The following is a 20,030-nucleotide window of genomic DNA, read 5'->3' as shown; positions in this document are numbered from 1 at the left end:
CCCTCATGGAAATCTTAAAAAAAAAAAAGCTATATTCATGCTTTATTAAATATCTTTACAAGGTATAGTAACAAAATCTGTTACTCCCAGAACTGAAAGAGAAGTAGTCTCTGCTGAGATGATGAACTTAGAACGCAGTCTTGAAAGATGAGATGTTTATGGGGGCAGTCTGTAGGAAAGAGTTTTAGGCACAAGGACACATGAAGGGGTGAAATACAATAGAGTACTAAGTAACACCTACAGTCAGTAATGAGAAATCTTCCTTTAATTTCAAATATAGCCACGGATGTGATGTGAGGAAGAAAAATTGCTATTTCAATTTCTTGATTTTAGTATTTTAGTGGCCCCCCAAACATCAATTTTCAAAATAGTTTTTAATATAAGAATATCAGCAAAAGTCTAAAGCATGCATTTTTTCCCTTGAGAATCAATCATTCCATAAATTATTTCTTGAGTACAGCTATGTTCAATACCAGCTAGATGGTAGAGATAAAATACCCAGAAAAAGATGCAGTCCCTACTTTCCCAGATTACAGTTTATTGGTATACCAACTTTGATTAAATAAAGCTAGACTCATTCTCAATAGAAAAAAAATGCATCCAGTAAACATCTAATCTTTTACTGTATTGTTTCTCAAGCAATAGCTCAGTAGATGGGTAGATAGATAGGCAGGCAGGCAGCTAGAGTTGACGCTCCTCTATTTTGAGTGGTTTGACATGGCTGGTGCAAGAAAACAATAACCTGAATCAAATCACTGCAGAAATGATTACTTAGTACAAAAAGAATGCATATGCTCAGAAAAGGAAAATTTTTTCTTTGCTCCCTGGAAATAGTTTTATATAATAACAGCAATAAAAATAGAAATAGCAGGTAGCCTAACCAGTTTAAGACTCAGTTTTGTCACTGCTGTGGCTTGGGTTTGATCCCTGGCCTGGGAATTTCTGCATGCTGTGGGCACAGCCAAAAAAAAAAGAGATAGATATAGCATCAGGAAGGTGCAACCCCAACTGTTACAAGTAGTATTTGCAGAAAGATTCTTAAGGAGATTAGAGAGGCTGTTGTATTTTTCAAAAAAGAACAGCCAAAATTAAAACTCAACAATAACTTCAAAAGACCAGCTGAAAAACAGTTTTCTTTTGGAGTGACGAAATTGTCCTAGAATGAGTGTACATAAATGCACCAAATGCCTTGGTTTCTACACTTTAAAAGAGTTAATTTTATGTTAAATTATTTCAGTTTAACCATTTTAAAGTGTGAGTTTCATCTCAATAGAAAAATAAATCATGGGAATCAATGAAGTGCAGTGTTGAAACACAATCAGTAGAATAGAGGATAAATATAAGACATGTAAGCAGATACGAGATTCCAGTTGGTGAAATGTGAAGATGCGGGGAGAGAGGCAAACCCAGAGAGCAGAGAAGCCCTGCGCCCTCCCAAATACCCTGCCCTGTGCATCTCTTACATCTGGCTATTGCTGAGTCATATCCTTATTTAAATAAACTGGTAAACATTTGCCTATTTCTGGACACCCACCTGCATTATTCAGGGATTGGACCACCCCAGCAATCTCTCTCCAGTAGCACATTGTTGGGGAGAGAGAAAGTTCCTTCTCCCAGGCAATTTTGGCAAGCCAGCCTGGAAAAATCACCAGTTGGAAAACTGCTATATCTGAGAGATCCTGGGACATCTAAAAAAAAAAGCAGGTAGAAGGTAAGATTGCTTACCTGGATCTCTTGACTGCAGGATCCAGTAGAAGGGAAAGTGATGAGAGTCCCTTTTCTCTCAATTTTGATATAAGTCCTGCTATAAGAACAGGAGAAGAGTAGAGGGGGACATTTCCCTCTCCTTGACAGTGTCAAGATTTTCCTCGTTCCTTTTGCAGCCTCAGTCCTACATTGTATGGCTTATTCAACCAGTCCCTACTGGTGGGCATCTGCCATGTTTCAAGTCTTCTGCTATTACAACAGAGTTACAATGGAGAGCCAAAAAAAAAAAGAAGAAGAAGAAGAAATATAAGCAGATAATTGTAAGACTAAAAAATTGAGAAGGATTCAGAGGAAAATTACACATCTAGAGAGCATAACATAAAAGTAAACTTACAGAGAGTTCCCTTGTGGTGCAGAGGTTTAAGACTCCAGCATTATTACTGAAGTGGCCCAGGTTGCTACTGTGATATAGGTTCAAGCCCTGATCCAGGAACTTCCACATGCCTCAGGTGTGGCCAAAACAAAAAAAAACAAAATTAAAAAATAAACCTACATATAAATTGTTTTTAATAAAGATACTGCATTAAACTAAATGTACTTATAAAATGTTTAAGTATTAGAAGTGAATTTACAGAATCGAGACGCAAATCTAGAATTTTGCAAGTATTTAAAACCCAAAGATTACCTTCAATAGTTACAGAAATTGTGTTAAAATTAATTTTATTTTTTTATCGATGATATATTTGGATTTAAAACTCCATGGCATCACTCTTTTTCTCCAAAAAGTGTGCTTCATGAGAGAAATTTTGTAATTACATGTGTCATATATAACCCACATTCCTATATATTTTATAGGTACCACTCAAGGAACTCTTGAACCAGACTGAAGAAGAAATTAATAAAGCTCTAAATAAAAAGATGGGGTTAGAAGATACTTTAGAACAAGTAAGTAGTGAAACATAGAATCATTAAAAACAAATGTAAGATTTTGTGGTTTCTGATTGCTAAGGAATGAGTTTTTAATAAAATATTATGAAAAATGAGGGAGTTCCCATTGTGCCCAGCAGAAACAAATCCGACTAGTATCCATGAGGATATGGGTTTGATCCCTGGCCTCACTCAGTGGGTCAGGGATCTGGCGTTGCCATGAGCTATGGTATAGGTTGCAGATGTGGCCCGGATCTGGCATTGCCGTGGCTCTGGCGTAGACCAGTGACTACAGCTCCGATTAGACCCCAGCCTGGGAAGCTCCACATCCTGTGGGGGTGGCCTTAGAAAAGACAGAAAGACAAAAAGAACTATTGTATTCTGGATAACAGATTTCAAGTTTTAAAAGAAATCCTATCTTTTCTGAGAATAGAAACATGTTTATTTTTTCTCATTTAGAAATATGCACTTCACAAATAATTTTGAAAATAACCCACATCTTTTTAGTTTATCAAATTTCATGAAGACTTACTTTGTATTAGAAAGATTTTTTCCACTCCTCCCACAAATAGAAAATTTGTTAGATAAGTGATACTATTCTTATTATAATATGGGGCTTTTGCAAATTTGTGGGGTTTGTAACATCACAGTATAGAAAGAAGGTAGGAATCGGGACTGCTTTAACAAAAGATGTTCTAACCAGTGATGGTTATTTGAGGTGACATCTTCCTTTAGCGTGCTTCAGTTCACTTTCTCTCTGGTGGGAATGGGCAGTTAAAGTTAACATCAAGACTCAAAAAGGTTTGAATTTCAAGCAATAAGAACATCCTGACTAAAACATTTCAAACTGACTTGAAAAATTTGGGCAGGGTGGGAAGGCGATTTATAAAATGCCTGCCATGGGCTAGGCCCCATGTTAATCTTCCAAAGATAAATATAACTAAAATTTATATGAAAGAGTCCCATTTGGAGAAAAGGTGATATATGCAGTTATGCTAGTTAGATTAGCATATTTACAAAACCCCTTTGGGCATAGAAAAAAAGATTGATTTAATGGGAAACAACTGATATTAAGAGGTTAAACCAAAGTATTAGACAAGAAATAGAAAGAAGGGGACAGGTTCAAGAAATGTTAAGGGGATAGAACTCAAGCATTTTATGGCTGAATATGAAAGCTGAGAGAGAAAGGATCAACAGCAACTTCGAGGATTTCCCTGTGGCACAGCAGATTTTAAGGATCTGGCATTGTCACTGCTGTGGCTCAGGTCACTGCTGGCACAGGTTTGATCCCTGGCCCAGGAACTTCCACATGCCAAGTGTGGATCTAAAAACAACAACAAAAAAAAACCACAGTGACTTTTTCTGATGGGCAAACCAGAGGAAGAAAAATGAGTGCTGGGAGTAGCCAGGACAGGCTGGAGATGCTGAGCTTACTGTCCATGGGATAGATTTATCGGCTCTGAAAATACATATTTTAGGGTCTTTAGCATATGCATGACCTTTGAAACCAGGGATATGGTCGATGTTTCTTAGGGAGGATATGTGAAAGAAAGTGGCAAAGGAAGGAAATTTTAGGAAAAACTCATAGGAGAAGTAGGCAAAGTAGTTGAAGAAAAGGATATACTATAAAGGCCAAGTAAGGAAGACTTTTCAAGAAAGAGGTTATCCTAGCTGAAGTTACTCTGGTAAACATTTCATAATATATGCATATACCAAATCATCATGCTGTATACTTTAAACCTTTGCAATGTTATATGTCAGTTATATCTCAGTGAAACAGGGGAAAGGGAATGACCAGTGATGTCCTATGCTTCAGAGACTAGAAACTAAAGCTATTTTTTTTTCAATTTGACAAGTAGTTTAACCAAGTTAAGATGGCATAAAATAGCAATTTGAAATAGTAAAGGTTAAACAGATTAATAGATTAGATAACAAAACTAATAAATCTGATAAGTACTTTAAAATAATTGCCAAAACCATTCAATAAAAAGCAGGGAAAAAAATGAGAACTAGGTACATTATAAATATGGGAGGAATTTATTTGAGTTATGAAGTAATACAAAAATCTATCTTTAAAGAACACATACACACACCTCTGAAGACCTAGAGACCAAAGAACATGGCATGTTGAAAAATTAACCATGAATATAAGTAGGACAGGCTGGAAGCCTGGAGAAATAAGAACCTAATTCTGAAGAGGCATATTTACTTTTGTTTACTGGTTGAATTTTTATTCTATACACAGCAAGGATCCTTGAAGATTTTTAAGCAAGGGAATAAAACCTGTGTAATTTATTGAGCTCACGGTGTTGACATTTTGAAGGATAGGTCAGAGGTAGGTACATGAGGCTAGAGACACAAGATTGAGAGACTTAACAGTATCTTGATCCTTAAATGGTAAGGACTCAAACCAAGGCTATTGCAGTGAAAATGGAGAAAAGATATGTAAAGATTGAAACTGCATAATTTGGTGATCCACTTTGATGTGAAGCTTAAGGAAGAGAGAAAAAGAATGTCAAGTGTCCAGCTTTGGTATATGGTATTAAAGAAAAGTTATTTGTGACATGTGTTAGTGGTGGTAAGGTGGACTTTAGTCAAGGGGAAGAGGGAGCTACTACAGTGGGGTTTTGTAGTAGGTGAGAAAGATTGAGCTCAATTCCAAATATAACAAAGAAAAGTAGGAATTATAGCCAAAGAGCATGGTCGGAATCAGTGACTGGAAAATAACTGAGAGGAAGTATCAGAGGTAAGAGGGGATTCTAGCTAAACCAACCCCAGGTTTCTAGCTGAGGGCAGGCCACGGTGATGAGACACCACCTAGGGCATGGTATAGGATGTGGAACCTGATCAGATACTGAAGATGGGAGATTCTGGTTAAAGTGACTTACCAGGATTCTTGCCTAAAATTGGATAATACAGAGAGAAACAGAACAGTCCACAAATCAACCTAATTGAGAAGAGAGTTCAGAAGATCCTGTAGTTTAGTCAAAGAGAGATTTTTTTTGTCAGTGCTAGAACCTTGAATACAAAAAAGGGTGTAGAACAGAGAATTCCAGGCTGGAATATGCTGAGCTTCAGGTCCTGGGACATCAAAGTAGAGAATGTCCAATAGGAAGTTGGAGTTTGGAGATAATATAGATAGATATTTTTAGCTTGATATAATTAAAGCCAGGAGATTGCCCAGGTGTGAGGCTGAGAGAGAGCTGTCCCAAGTGAGCAAAGAGAATACGGCCAAAATGGGAAAACTCAGAGAACATCATCCAAAACACAGAGAAAGAGAAATCTGCAAGAAGAATTAGAAGAACTTCCTAACACACAAAGAGGAAACCAAGGAGTTCCCATCATGGCACAGCAGAAACGAATCTGACTAGGAACCATGAGGTTGTGGGTTCAGTCCCTGGCCTCTATCAGTGGATTAAGGATCTGGCGTTGCCATGAGCTGTAGTGTAGGTCACAAACACGGCTAGGATCTTGCGTTGCTGTGGCTGTGGTGTAGGCCAGCAGTTGTAGTTCCAGTTCGACCCCTAGCCTGGGAACCTCCATATGCCACAGTTGCAGCTCTAAAAAGACAAAATAAAAATTAAAGAAAAAAAAAAAAAAAGAGGAAACCAAAAGTTTCCATGGTTTAGAAAACAAGAAAGGAGATTTCAGTAGCAAGTGATCAGTGACTACCAATGTTGTTCAGATTAAATCTGAACGTTGTGTTGGCTTTAGCCGTAAAAATATTCCTTGTGACATTTGCAAAAGCAACTTCATAAAGTAGAAGAGCCAGAAAGCATGTTACTCTAAAGTTTGAATGGTAAACAAGGAAGATACTATAATCCAAATTGGTTATTCTTTGTGGCTTACTACAAGTCTATTAGAGATGTTTGACTCTAAGAAACAGAGGTGGAACAGTAGCAAGAAAGTGCTGTATAGGAAAGGTTTTGGGGGTTTTTTGGTGGGGGAGGGTAATGGGAGGGGTTTGGTTTTAAAGATGAGGGAGAGAGTTCAGTAGAAAGATGGTAAAGTTTAGAAAATTAAGGGGAAAAGGCATCAGTGGATTTGAATGTGATCCATGGAGAAATACAAGAGCATGTGATCCAGAAAAGGGCTGAAGGAAAGTATGTGCCCTGCATCCTAAAACTGACTAGAAGGAAGAAGGAAAGGTCTTGTGTTGGGTTGGTTGGTTGGTTGGTTGGAAGGAGGCAAGGAGTGATAGAATTCCAGTCTAGTGGCTTCTCTCTTCTCAATGATAGAAGAAAAAAAGTCACCTAATTAGAGTAATTAATGATATCTTCTTTGCTTAAAAGAAGCTTAAGAGCTTAGAAAGAAAGGAGGAAAGGAAGCCAAATATTGATAGTTCTTAGTGGTTGCAGGATTATTGGTGATTTTATTTTCTTTACTCCTTCCCCTTTTACCATAGTGGAAATCTGTACTTTTGTAATCAGGAGGGGAAAAAATGTTTAATTGATGACACTTTAGTAAAGCTGACACAGAAAATAAAGTTACTCAGATATAAGCAAACACATTTGATCAACCATGAAGTTGGAAGTAGTGGAAGTTCTGATTATTTGGATGTCAGCTGGTCTTATTACAGATGAATTTAATGAAACAAATTATTTCAGAAGTAGCCTATCTTAAGACTGGAATCAGAGTTTATAGCTTGAGTAACTGGTGTTTAAAATTTGAAAGGCAAGTGGTATAGAAAAAGTCCGTGAAGTTAGTTTTGAATTCTGGGCATATGCTAATTGCATGATCCTGAGTAAACGGCATTCTTCTAGCCCACTCTTCTCACTTGTAAATAGGAAAGGCCTGTCCCTTAGAAGGGACTTTGGATGACTGAATGAGAAGTACTATGTACAAGAAGAGAAAGGTACTATATGTAAGTTTCTTTAATAAGCTTAGTCATTTTATCATCTTACCTTTGCCAAATAACAATAGCTTCACTAAATTTTTCCCAAAACATATATATATTTTCTTTTTTTTTTTTTTTTTTTTTTTTTTTTTGGTCTTTTTGTCTTTTGTTGTTGTTGCTGTTGCTATTTCTTGGGCCGCTCCCGCGGCATATGGAGGTTCCCAGGCTAGGGGTTGAATCGGAGCTGTAGCCACCGGCCTACACCAGAGCCACAGCAACGCGGGATCCGAGCCGCGTCTGCAACCTACACCACAGCTCACGGCAATGCCGGATCATTAACCCACTGAGCAAGGGCAGGGACCGAACCCGCAACCTCATGGTTCCTAGTCGGATTCATTAACCACTGCGCCATGACGGGAACTCCCATATATATATTTTCTAAATGTATGTATGTGTAGAATTATGCTTTTAAAGAAAGATGTCAAATATATTGTTTCCTGTTTGAAATATTATCTTTTTGGTCTATTTGAAAACATTCTGTATTAATTACCAGTATCAGTACTTGTCAACAGGAGGTGAAATTTAGCAACACTTTTTTTTTTCCAGTTTTGGTTTTAGCAGATCTTAAATTAGCCCAAGCTGAAAAAGATTAAATGTAGTTACTTTATTACTCTTCGGAAGAATGCATTGACTATAACCAATTAGCAAATATTATCAAAATAAAATCAATATGAACAGTTCTCTTTAAGATCCCATAAAGTAAACATATCAATGAAAGCTAGATAACTGAAGTAGGTAAAATAAATAAAGTGAGGCCTCAAAACTAGAGAATAAAATAATTTATATTAATAAATTAATATCAAAAATTATATATAATACTTGTATAACATGTATGAGAGCTTTAAAAAGTACTCTTACAGCTGGAAGTGGAAGAAAAGATATCGTTATCTTTATTTTACTGAGAATTAAGCCAGATTTTTTATTCCTAATGCCGTACCATACCACTCTGCATTTAAACATTATATATATATTTAGAAGTCCTCTTGAAATTAATTTCACTTTGTGAAATAAGAAATCTGTAGGACAAATGATAGGGTAGAGTTCACAAGGGCTAGAAGAAATAACATGTTCAGTTAGTTGATGATATAAAAGTTTTATAACTTATTAAAAATTTTTGATGTATAGCTATGATTTCTCAACCAAAGTTTTATTCCTCAAGTTAAATACAATGATAACAGAAAGCAGGAGAAGTGTGCGAACTCTGAAAGAAGAAGTTCAAAAGCTGGACGATCTTTACCAACAAAAAGTTAAGGTAAGAATGTTATATTCTGTAACTTGGGCTTTAGTTTAATCTTCTCGTCTAAAGTTTGTTGTAAGGAGTTAAGCTGTTCTTCTTAAGGACTTTTTTCTGCAATCTAGCTATTTCACCATAGGATATGTTTAGTATTTCATTAATATTTTATACTTGCATTTTTAATTGAATATCCTTGGCAAGACCAAACATGTTTTAAGCCTTTCTTCTACCTTTTTATAGAGGTTTAGTGTTAATTATTTCTAAAGCTTGAACCTCGGTAAGGCCTTTATAAAAGTGGTTACCCTTAAAGAGTCATTGCAAACTAACCATCCTGGCCAAATTCCAGAGACCATTTACATGAAATTTAGAATGAGGGTACATAATGAGATTCATTCCCCATCACCTCTAATCTACCTTCTGGCTAGCATTTTACTCATAAGACTCTGCATTACCACTTATATACTTTATGTGAAAAAATTTAACCACACCAATATTTTTTCTTAGTTATACCAACAAAATATGAGGAATTGGAAACTTTTCTCTTGACCTGTATTACATTTAGGGCCTATACATTTTTTTAAGCAGTGTGAAATTTTTAGAAAATATGCCGCAATAATGGTCTATATGTAAAATATGAGGCATTTGATCATTTTTGTTTTTTCATACGTTCTCCATGATAGTGTTTGAGTTTATTTTCTAAAGCACGTAAGTGACAGACTTTAGCACACTGCATCTTGAGAAACCTAGGAATTGATGAATTGGGGTTACTTTGCCTGTTCATAATTAACATATATGTGAAATAATGGTTGTATGCAAGTTAACCACATTTTGACCTATATAAAAGGCCTCTTTTAGAGTTCCTGTTGTGGTGCAGTAGAAATGAATCCAACTAGGAACCACGAGGTTGCGGGTTCGATCCCTGGCCTCACTCAGTGGGTTAAGCATCTGGCTTTGCCTTAAGCTATGGTGTAGGTTGCAGATGCAGCTGGGATCCCAAGTTGCTGTGGCTTGGTGTAGACCAGCAGCTGTAGCTCCAATTTGACCCCTAGCTTGGGAACTTCAATATGCCTCGGGTGTGGCCCTAAAAATATTAAAAAAAGAAAAGAAAAAAAAAGGCCTCTTTTGATGCTCATGGAAAAACTTTAAATCAGAATACCATAAAATTTCCTATAGTACTGACTTGAATTACTGCTAAATGAATTCTGTACAGGCCTGTTGAGAAGGTCACATTTGTGTTTATAGTATAAACTTTCCAAAAGAGCATTTAAAAGTCTCTTACATGTAGAGCAGTAACATCCTGTGAATGCAAACGATGATGCAACCTGATTTTTTTAAATGCTTTACATAAATTTTTTGAAATCCTCCTGGAGCGTATAGAATGTGAATATTGAAAAACTATAACCATGGCTTTATCCTGATAGGAAGCTGAGGAAGAGGACAAAAAATGTGCCAATGAGCTGGAGTCCCTGGAAAAACACAAGCACCTGCTGGAGAGTGCAGTTAACGAGGGCCTCAGTGAAGCTATGAATGAGTTAGATGCTATTCAGCGGGAGTAAGTTCATCTTACCAAGATTTATAATGTTTATTTTCATTTCAATTATTTAACATTTCTGTGAAACTAGTGCTAAGTTTATTTGCTTTAGTTTGTATTTTAGAACTATTTCAGGGAGAAAAAGTAATGGATAGAGTTACTTTTAACTTGAGATACTTTCCTTAGACAAATACATTCTGCTACCATCATAGCTCTTACCCACTATTATCTCTTCAGTCAAGAGAGTACTGGATAGTTAATCCATAGGCTCTATATTAATTCATTTTAAAACACACTTTTTTCAGAGAGTTAAGGGACCCTCAGAAAACTTTTTAAAAATCTTTCTTTGAGATTAGAAGTACAATCCTTAAGAAAATCACATCTCTTTATTTCTTTATTTGTAGCCTAGAAAACTCACTTGAAGGTGTTTTGGGCTTAATTTTTTTGTTTCTAATTTTAATCCATATGCCTAAAAGTAGGACTGCTGTTCCCTTATTTGTATGTATTTTATGTCTGGTCCCTGAAAGCATTTAAGTTTTACAATCCTTTAGGAGACTCTGGTAAAACAATTTGCTTCCAAGCTTTGTATGTTAAAGCATGAGGTTTTGGTGCTGTTTTGTGCTATTGCTTACATGGGATCTTTTTGGGTTTTTTGTTTGTTTGTTTGTTTTTTAGGGCCACACCTGTGGCATATGAAAGTTCCCAGGCTAGGGGTCAAATCAGAGCTGCAGCTGTTGACTGCAGCCACAGCAATGCCAGATCCCAGCTTTGTCTGTGACCTACACCAGAGCTCATGGCAACACCGGATCCTTTAACCCAATGAAAGAAGCCAGGGATTGAAGCCGCATTCTCATGGATACTAGCCAGGTTCTTAACCCACTGAGCCAAAACTGGAACTCCTGCATGGGATCTATGAAAATATTTTTGTTTCTGTTTTAACGATTGCAAACTGGACCCCTGAATTATACACAGGGTAAGCAGCACATTATCAATCACAGCCTGGTTTTGTTGAATGTGAAAAGGAGGAATGAACTAGCTAGAACTGATATATTAGGTTTTATCCTCTACAACTAAAACAAGAGTTTGTATCCTACAGATACCAGCTAGTTGTACAGACCACAACTGAAGAAAGACGAAAAGTGGGAAATAACTTGCAGCGTCTTTTAGAGATGGTTGCTACACATGTAGGGTCTGTGGAGGTAAGTATCTGCAGGGCTTTCCTACATTCTAAGAAAGCTTTTTAAAACTTTGATGTGTTTCTGTTTCTAAAGGAGATTTAAATAATAAATTTTATTTCTATGGAAAATATCTAGTAAAAATTTTATCAGAAGAATCTTGTATAGCAGTGTTCATTTTATAAAGTAGTCTGTTTTACATAGGTATACTGCACAACCCAGAAGTTCTAGTCCTATGTATCAGCCTACCAAGAGAAATGAAAATATGTCCATGCAAAGACTTGCAGACAAATGTTCATAGCAACATTATTCATAACAGCCAAAAAGGGTAAACAGCCCAAATATTCATTAACTGGTGGCTGATATACCCATATACTGGAAGATGATCCAGCAACAAAAGGAAAGCTCCAGTACATGCTACAGCTGGAATGAACATTCAAAACATTATACCCAGTGAATGATGTGAAAGTCCACATATTTATGACTCACTAATATGAAATGTCCAGGAAAGGCAGATCCACAGGGGCAGAAAGTAAATTTGTGGTTGCCAGGGGCTAGAGTGGGAATAAGAGCAGATGGGCACAAAGATTGTGGTAAGGGTTGCACAACTCTGTAACTTCATTAAGTTACTCTTGTTCCTTAAAGTATGTTTGTTTTTATTGAGATATATTATATATACAAAAAACAGAACCCTTAATAAAAAATGGGTTGTTTTATTCACATAAAACAACAATGATGTTAATCACATCAACAGTATATTATAGTGTTGTTCCAGGCCACATTCCATATGCTGGAAACATATTAGTACATTCAAGATTAAAGATTAAAACGAAAGAGCATGAGTTAATGACAAATATTTTTCCTATTAAAAAGCAAGATTAAACCGAGTAAATTGGAAGGTCAGGTTGGCTTTATTCATGAACTGGGCAGAGCGTTATCCCACCTTGCAAACAGAAAAGCATTCCAAAGAGCTCTAGAAAAGGAAAGGTAGTGAAACGCACAGAGGGAGTGGCATAAGGAAGTCATAAATGAAAAAAAGAATTAATTATTTCAAGACAGGGCATTTCCCTTTGGGGGACAAAAGGTTCTATTAGGCAGGTTACCTCACTCGTGCTGACCAGTTAAGGTTACATTCCTGGGGAAGGTTGAAACTGCAGTTAGGTTAGATATTACGTCCCAGTTTGGTGACGTGGGCTTAACACAAGTGACTCCATTTGGGGCCTATTGTTTCTTTTTAACAGTTCCCCCCTTTTCATCAGGCCCTCACTTGTCTGAGAGAAAGAGACATGATCAAAATTTAAGGCATTAGCACCACTGTCAGCTATTGCTTGCAGCTTTTGTTGATTCTTTGTGTGATATTCATAGGTCATGTCATTTTTGCTTAATCCCTGTGATATTCACAGGTCCCAGCTCTAAGTTCACAATCCTTAAGTTGGTCATTCTCTTCGGGGTTTCTTTACTAATGTTTCAGTCTTGGGGAGATCATTTGCTTGGTGGTTAGCTGCTGCAAACATGCATATAAAGTTTTTGAGAGAATGCAATGCACTGGGGAGATCCTTATGGTTAAAATAAGCAAGATAATCCCCAGTGTTTGGAGTGCACTTTAGAGCCTTAGTCCCCAGAACCCAAACCAGTCAAAACCAAATAAATCAAAGAAAGACCCTGCTGAAGGAGTCACCTTTTTTATTAATGATTTTTATTTTTTCCATTATAGCTGGTTTGCAGTGTTCTGTCAGTTTTCTGCTGTACAACAAGGTGATCCAGTCACACATACATATATATGCTTTTTTCTCACATTATCTTGTTCCATCATAAGTGACTAGCTATAGTTCCCAGTGCTCTACAGCAGGATCTCATTGCTTGTCCATTCCAGGAAGTCACCTTTTTAAGCCAAGTGTCTCGTCTGTAACTGAGTTTCAACTTCCTCAGAAGTGGTAATCCAGATATTGCAGGTGATGTTGGCCACAGCACGAACACTTCCTGGCTTACCTAAAAGATAATCAAAGGCTAACCTAAGAACAACTTTGGCCAAGGAAACTAAGGATTTTTGTTGGACAGCTACTGCTTTAGCATCAAAATCTGTAATACTTTCAAGAATTAAGGAGTTTAAGAGAGGTTTCCTGATCATAGCCTCAGTTGCACCTATGCCTAACCAGAGAAGTAAGGTCTTATCAAAGGAATAAAATCCAGAATCATGAATGCCTTCCTTTTTGAATCTGTGGCTCAGGACTGGAAAGGTGACAGCCGTTGAGACGAGTAAAATTTTAAGGATTTATAAAACGCACAGGCAGTTTTATTCTGGTTACACTTGCCTGTGTCACTTTGTGTAGATCCTGGACACCGAGGTCCCCAAGTTTGGGGTACTTAACCAGAAATGGGGAAATGGACCAGGGCAGATTGAAGCATGTGGGGTTTTTTGGGTTTTTTCCCCTTTAGAGCCCCACCTGCAGCATATGGAGGTTCCCAGGCTAGGGGTCAAATCGGAACTATAGCTGCTGAACTACACCACAGCTGCAGCAACATGGGATCCAATCCGTGTCTGTGACCTACACCACAGCCCACAGCAACGCCAGATCCTTAACCCACTGAGTGAGGCCAGGTATCGAACCCTCAACCTCATGTCTCCTAGTTGGATTTCTTTCTGCCATGCCACGATGGGAACTCCGAAGTCGTTTTTTTAAATGACAAATCCAGCACTTTAAAAGGCTATTCTCTTAGCAGTGACCTGGGAGATAAGGATAATGTGTTATCCTTTTTCAGGCAAATGCCAGAGTAAAGGAAAAAAGAAAAAAGGTTTCATGTTTAGTTAAAGCATGAAATCTTGATCCTGAACCATAGGAGGAACCCTTCTACCTCAGTGTCAGCTACTTCACTTCCTAATCGGTTTGATTTGGAGGTCTCCGGCATTTATATGGGACCCCATGTCAGATGGGTCCATCTTCCGCTGTGAGATGTTTATCTAGGGTTCAAGTCCATGAAGTTTGGCTGCCATCTGCGTAGTGAAGAGGATCTGTTTTAGTTCTCTTCCAAGGAAATTTAGGAGCAGCGTTTGTTATTATGGATTCCAAATCAAAAGGGTAGGAGAAATTTGGAAATGTTATTTTTGAAAGTACTAAGCCAGATATTTGAGGAGCTAGAAGAATTTAGGATTGAGATAGGAGGTTTTGTTACAATTTATAGATACGTAACAAAACCTCAAAGACAATTAACAGGACTGGAATCAAGTATCTACAAATGTGCAAAGGTAAGTTTTCGCTCTACAATTATCCCTGTCTTTTTTTTCCAAGGAAAATCACAGAAAAACTAATTTGTCTGCCTTACCCAAGTGCAGCAAGAATAGTGGTTGACTGTGTAAGTTCTTTTTAAAACTGCTTTGCTGGGAGTTCCCGTTGTGGCTCAGTGGTTAACGAATCCGACTAGGAACCATGAGGTTGCGGGTTCCATCCCTGGCCTTGCTCAGTGGGTTAAGGATCTGGTGTTGCCCTGAGCTGTGGTGTAGGTTGCAAATGCGGCTCGGATCCCAAGTTGCTGCGGCTCTGGTGTAGGCTGGTGGCTACAGTTCCGATTAGACCCCTAGCCTGGGAACCTCCATATGCTGAGGGAACAGCCCAAGAAATGGCCAAAAAAAAAGAAAAACTTCTTTGCTGGAACCTTGTATGCAAGGTACCAGATCAAGTGTTTAAGGGGCTTTAATTGGCTCCATAAAGTCAACCTTAATTCCTTAAAACTGTCTCGTCCTAAGTCTATGTATGTCTCTGTCAAATATGACAATCTAGTTAAAGCCTTAGTAATATAGCTCATGGTTCCAATTCTATCCTACAGTAAGAAGAATAGATTCTTGGAGTTCCCTTTTAGCTCAAGGAATTAAGGATCTGGCATTTGTCACTGCAGCAGCTCCAGTCACTGCTGTGGAACAGTTCCAGGAACTTCCATGTGCCACAGACAGGGCCATATATATGTGTATATATATATTTGTGTGTGTGTGTGTGTGTATATACATATAATGCAAATAATTTAACTTTACTCTCATGGAAAGAAATTAAGATTTCTCAAACATTAAGCCTCTAGAGGTGCATTTCTACTTTTGCAAAGATTTGTAGGATAAGGACAGTTGCTCTCACTTCCTCAAAGAATTGAGTTGCAACTTAGGAGTTCCTGTCGTGGCGCAGTGGTTAATGAATCCGACTAGGAACCATGAGGTTGCAGGTTTGATCTCTGGCCTTGCTCAGTGGGTTAAGGATCCAGCGTGGCCGTGAGCTGTGGTGTAGGTTGCAGACGCAGCTCGGATCCCGCATTGCTGTGGCTCTGGTGTAGGCCGGTGGCTACAGCTCCGATTCAACCCCTAGCCTGGGAAACTCCATATCCTGCGGGAGCAGCCCAAGAAATGGCAAAAAGACGAGAAAAAAAAAAAAAAAAAAAGAATTAAGTTGCAACTTAAATGACATCAAAGCTTTATCTACCCATAAATTCTTAACAAGATTTTTCTTTTTTATTTATTTTTTGAGATTTTTATTTTTTCCATTATAGTTGATTTACAATGTTCTGCCAACCTCTACTGTACAGCAAAGTGACCCAGTCTTACATATATATGAAATGTTCTTTTCTTACATTATCTTCCATTATGTTCCATCACAAGTCATTAGATATATTTCCTCTACACAGTGTGATTCTTTTTCTTTTTTCAATCTTTTATGACCACACCTGCAGCATTTGGAAGTTTCCAGGCCAGGGATTGAACCTGAGCCACAGTTGTGCCCTTCAAAATAGCTGCAGCAATGCCAGATCCTTTAACCAACTGTACCAGGCCAGGGATCGAACCTGCGCCTCCGCAGAAACCCAAGCTGCTGCAGTTGGATTCTTAACCCATTGCACCATGGCAGCATCTTCTCTTTTTCTTTTTTAATTGATATATAATTGATTTATAAAAGTTTCAAGTATATAACATAGTGGTTCACAATTTTTAAAGGTTATAATTCACATATAATTACTGTAAAATATTGGCTGTATTCCCTGTGCTGTGCAGTATATCCTTGTAGCTTATTTAGTTTATACATAATCGTTTGTACCTCTAAATCCCCTACCCCATCTTGCCCCTCCCCCCACTTGTAACCACTAGTATGTTCTCTGTATCGTGAGTCTGTTTCTTTTTTGTTATATTCACTAGTTTATTTTATTTTTTAGATTCCAAATATAAGTGATATTGTATAGTATTTATCTTTTTCTGACTTATTTTACTAAACATAATACCACCCAAGTCTATCCATGTTCTTGCAAATGGCAAAATGTCATTCCTTTTTATTACTGAGTAGTATTCCTGTGTGTGTGTGTGTGTGTGTGTGTGTGTGTGTACGTTTGCATGTGTATCCATTCATTTGTGGATGACCACTTAGATTGTGTCCATAGCTTGGCTATTTTAAAAGTGCTTCAACAAAAATTAGGTTGCATATATCTTTTCAAATTAGTGTTTTCATTTTCTTCAACTGTACACCCAGGAGTGGAATTGTTGGATCATAGGGTAGTTCTATTTTTAATTTGTTTGGTTTTGGAGTTTTTTGGTTTTTTGGCCATGGTGTACAACAACTTGATGTAGATTCTCAGTTCCCAGACCAGGGATTGAATCCCAGCTGCATCAGTAAAAGCATCAAGCCCCAACCACTAAGCCACTAGGGAACTCCCCTATTTTCAGTTTTTTGAGGAAGTTCAATACTGTTTTCTATAATAGCTGTACCAGTTTACATTCTCACCAGCAGTGTTCAAGGGTTCTCTTTTCTGTGCATCCTCACCATCATTTGTTATTCATGGTCTTTTTGGTGATGCCCATTCTGATAGGTGTGAGATGATATCTCATGGTTTTGATTTGCATTTCCCTGATAATTAGCAATGTTGAGCATCTTTTCGTGTGCCTGTTGGCCATCTGCATGTCTTCTTTGAAAAAATGTCTATTCTGGTCTTCTGCCAATTTTTAAATTGAGGTTTTTTTTTTCAAAGTTGAGTTTATGTGCTATTTATATATTAGGGATATTAACTCCTTATTGGACATATCATTTGCAAATATTTTCTCCCATTCAGTAGGTTGTCTTTTTGTTTTGTTAATGGTTCCCTTTGCTGTGCAAAGCCTTTTAAGGTTAATTGAGCACCATTTGTTTATTTTTGCTTTTGTTTTCCTTGCTGAGAAGACAGATCAAAAAAAATATTACTAAGACCTGTGTCAAAGAGTGCATTACCTAAGTTTTCTTCTAGGAGTTTTAGGGTTTCTGATCTTATGTTTAGGTCTTTAAGACATTCTGAGTTTTTTTTTTTTTTTTTTTCTTTAATGGTGTTAAAAATGTTCTAATTTCATTCTTTTATATGTACCTATCCAGTTTTCCCAGCACTACTTATCAAGGAGACTGTCTTTTCTCCATCGTATATTCTTCCCTCTTTTGCTGTGGATTAATTGACCATAAGCACATGGGTTTATTTCTGAGTTCTCTCTCTGTTTCATTTAGCTATGTGTCTATTTTTTTTCCAATAGCATGCTGTTTTGATTACTGTGGCTTTGTAGTATAATCTGATATCAGGAAACTTTTGGCTCTTTGAAGTCTTTTGTGTTTCTATACATATTTTTAAATTATTTGTTATAGTTCTGTGAAAAATGCCATTGTAATTTGACAGGGATTGCACTGACTCTGTAGATTGGCATGGATATAGTATGGTCATTTTGGCAGTATTCTTTGAATCCAAGAACACAATATGTCTTTCCATCTATTTGTGTCATCTTCAGTTTCTTTCATCATTGTCTAATAGTTTTATGATTATAGGTCTTTTACCACCTTACATAGGTTTACTTTAAGTATTTTATTCTTTTTGATGCAATGGTAAATGAGATTGTTTCCTTAATTTCTCTGGTAGTTTGTTATTAGTGTATAGAAGTACAGCAGATTTCTTATTAACTTTGTAATTAAGAGATATCCCCCAAAATGGTGCAAAAGATTTTTATATTCCTCTCTCTACTGGGTACTACAGACAGCAGTCCAAGAAATCTGACTGTATTAAGAATTCTTACCTTTAACTGGCTACTGCCAATTTTCCCAGGATCCCATCTGTAGACTCCAAGTGGGATTTTAAAATATTTTAGTTTTCCTTGACTGTTTAAGGAGGTAAGCAGGTTACTAGAAAATCCCTGACTTCCATCAGCTCTGGGAGACCCGTATGGGGACCCTCTTTTGAAGGCAGGCATGGAACATCTGTAAGGCCATTAACTTGGAGATTTTTGTGTATGGTTTTGTAAATCTCTTCAGAGTGCAAAGACAGAGTATTTTCATTAGCCTTTTGTAAGAAATCTTTCAATGAAATATTGTGCAATTTTAAAGTTTTTTTTGGAGGTTTTTGAATACCAATTAAAATAGGTATCCATCGCTTTTTAAGTGCACTTTTTTTTTTTCTGTCTTTTTAGGGCTGCATGCATGGCATATGGAGGTTCTCAGGCTAAGGGTTGAATGCAGCTGCAGCTGCCGGCCACAGCCACAACAGCGGTAGGTCTGAGCCACATCTGCAGCCTACACCACAGCTCACGGCAATGCTGGATTTTTTTTTTTTTTTTTTTTTTTTTTTTTTGCTTTTTAGCATATGGAAGTACCCAGGCTAGGGATTGAATCGGAGCTACAGATGCTGGCCACAGCCACAACAGCATGGGATCCAAGCCACGTCTGTGACCTACACAACAGCTCACAGCAATGCCAGATCCCTGACCCACTGATTGAGGCCAGAGATTGAACCCACATCCTCATGGATACTTGTCGGATTCGTTTCTGCTGCGCCACAACAGGAACACCATTGCTGGATTCTTAACCTACTGAGCGAGGCCAGGGATCGATCATACCTGCATCCTCATGGATACTAGTCAGGTTCATTACTGCTGAACCACAACAGGAACCCCTAGGTATACTTCTTAAATTATCTAGCTGGAACTTTCCTCATAATGACCAATGTAATTTCCCTGAGGACTGACAGCAGTTTGGTAAAGACCCTTAGCCACAAATGGAGCTCAACCCACATTTCTGTCAAGCAGCCATATTCTAGGATTCTCTACCTACTGGTTACCAAGCCAAGTCCTTGAGACACAAAATTTTAGTTTGTCTTTAGTAAAATTTTAGCCATTTTTATAGATATTTATAGCTTCTGAGACCATAAGCAGGTATGCCTGAAGGAAGTGCCCTTAACTCTCTTGATTTTAAGGGTTTCAGTTTTGGTTTTTGTTAGTTTAAATTGGGGTGAGAGTGTTGTTTGGGGTTTGTTTTTAGTTTGTTTGCTTCCAAGATTGCCATTATAACTGATAGCCTTTACTTAAAATTTTATTCATCTGAGGCCTCAAACTTGGCCCAGTCCACCTATGTCAATTCTCAGACCTAATCATTTCTTAAGTTGGTCCCTGACCTTCTCTAGCCAGTAACACAAAAAGTTCCCAATGTTGCATCTGGGGGCTAGGTAAAGGATTGAACCAGCAGACCAACAGCACCACATAAATGGGGAACTTAGAACGGCCACTAGCAGTTCCCACATGAAACTTGGGACAGAATC

At 37.6% G+C, this 20,030-nt stretch overlaps 1 protein-coding gene across 2 annotated transcripts in view; it reads left to right on the top strand.

Annotated features, from left to right (window-relative positions):
* Positions 1–20,030, top strand: part of NDC80 (NDC80, kinetochore complex component) — a 54,992-nt gene that overhangs the window by 32,056 nt on the left and 2,906 nt on the right. For both annotated transcript variants that reach the window (XM_013999249.2, XM_021096139.1), the window contains exons 13-16: positions 2,563–2,652; positions 8,691–8,783; positions 10,187–10,317; positions 11,393–11,495. In XM_013999249.2, coding sequence (XP_013854703.2) covers positions 2,563–2,652; positions 8,691–8,783; positions 10,187–10,317; positions 11,393–11,495 — 417 coding nt within the window. The remainder of the gene's footprint in view (positions 1–2,562; positions 2,653–8,690; positions 8,784–10,186; positions 10,318–11,392; positions 11,496–20,030) is intronic.

Source organism: Sus scrofa, chromosome 6 (assembly GCF_000003025.6).
Source record: "Sus scrofa isolate TJ Tabasco breed Duroc chromosome 6, Sscrofa11.1, whole genome shotgun sequence".
Lineage (NCBI taxonomy): Eukaryota > Metazoa > Chordata > Mammalia > Artiodactyla > Suidae > Sus > Sus scrofa.
This window is presented reverse-complemented; position numbering and strand designations above follow the sequence as displayed.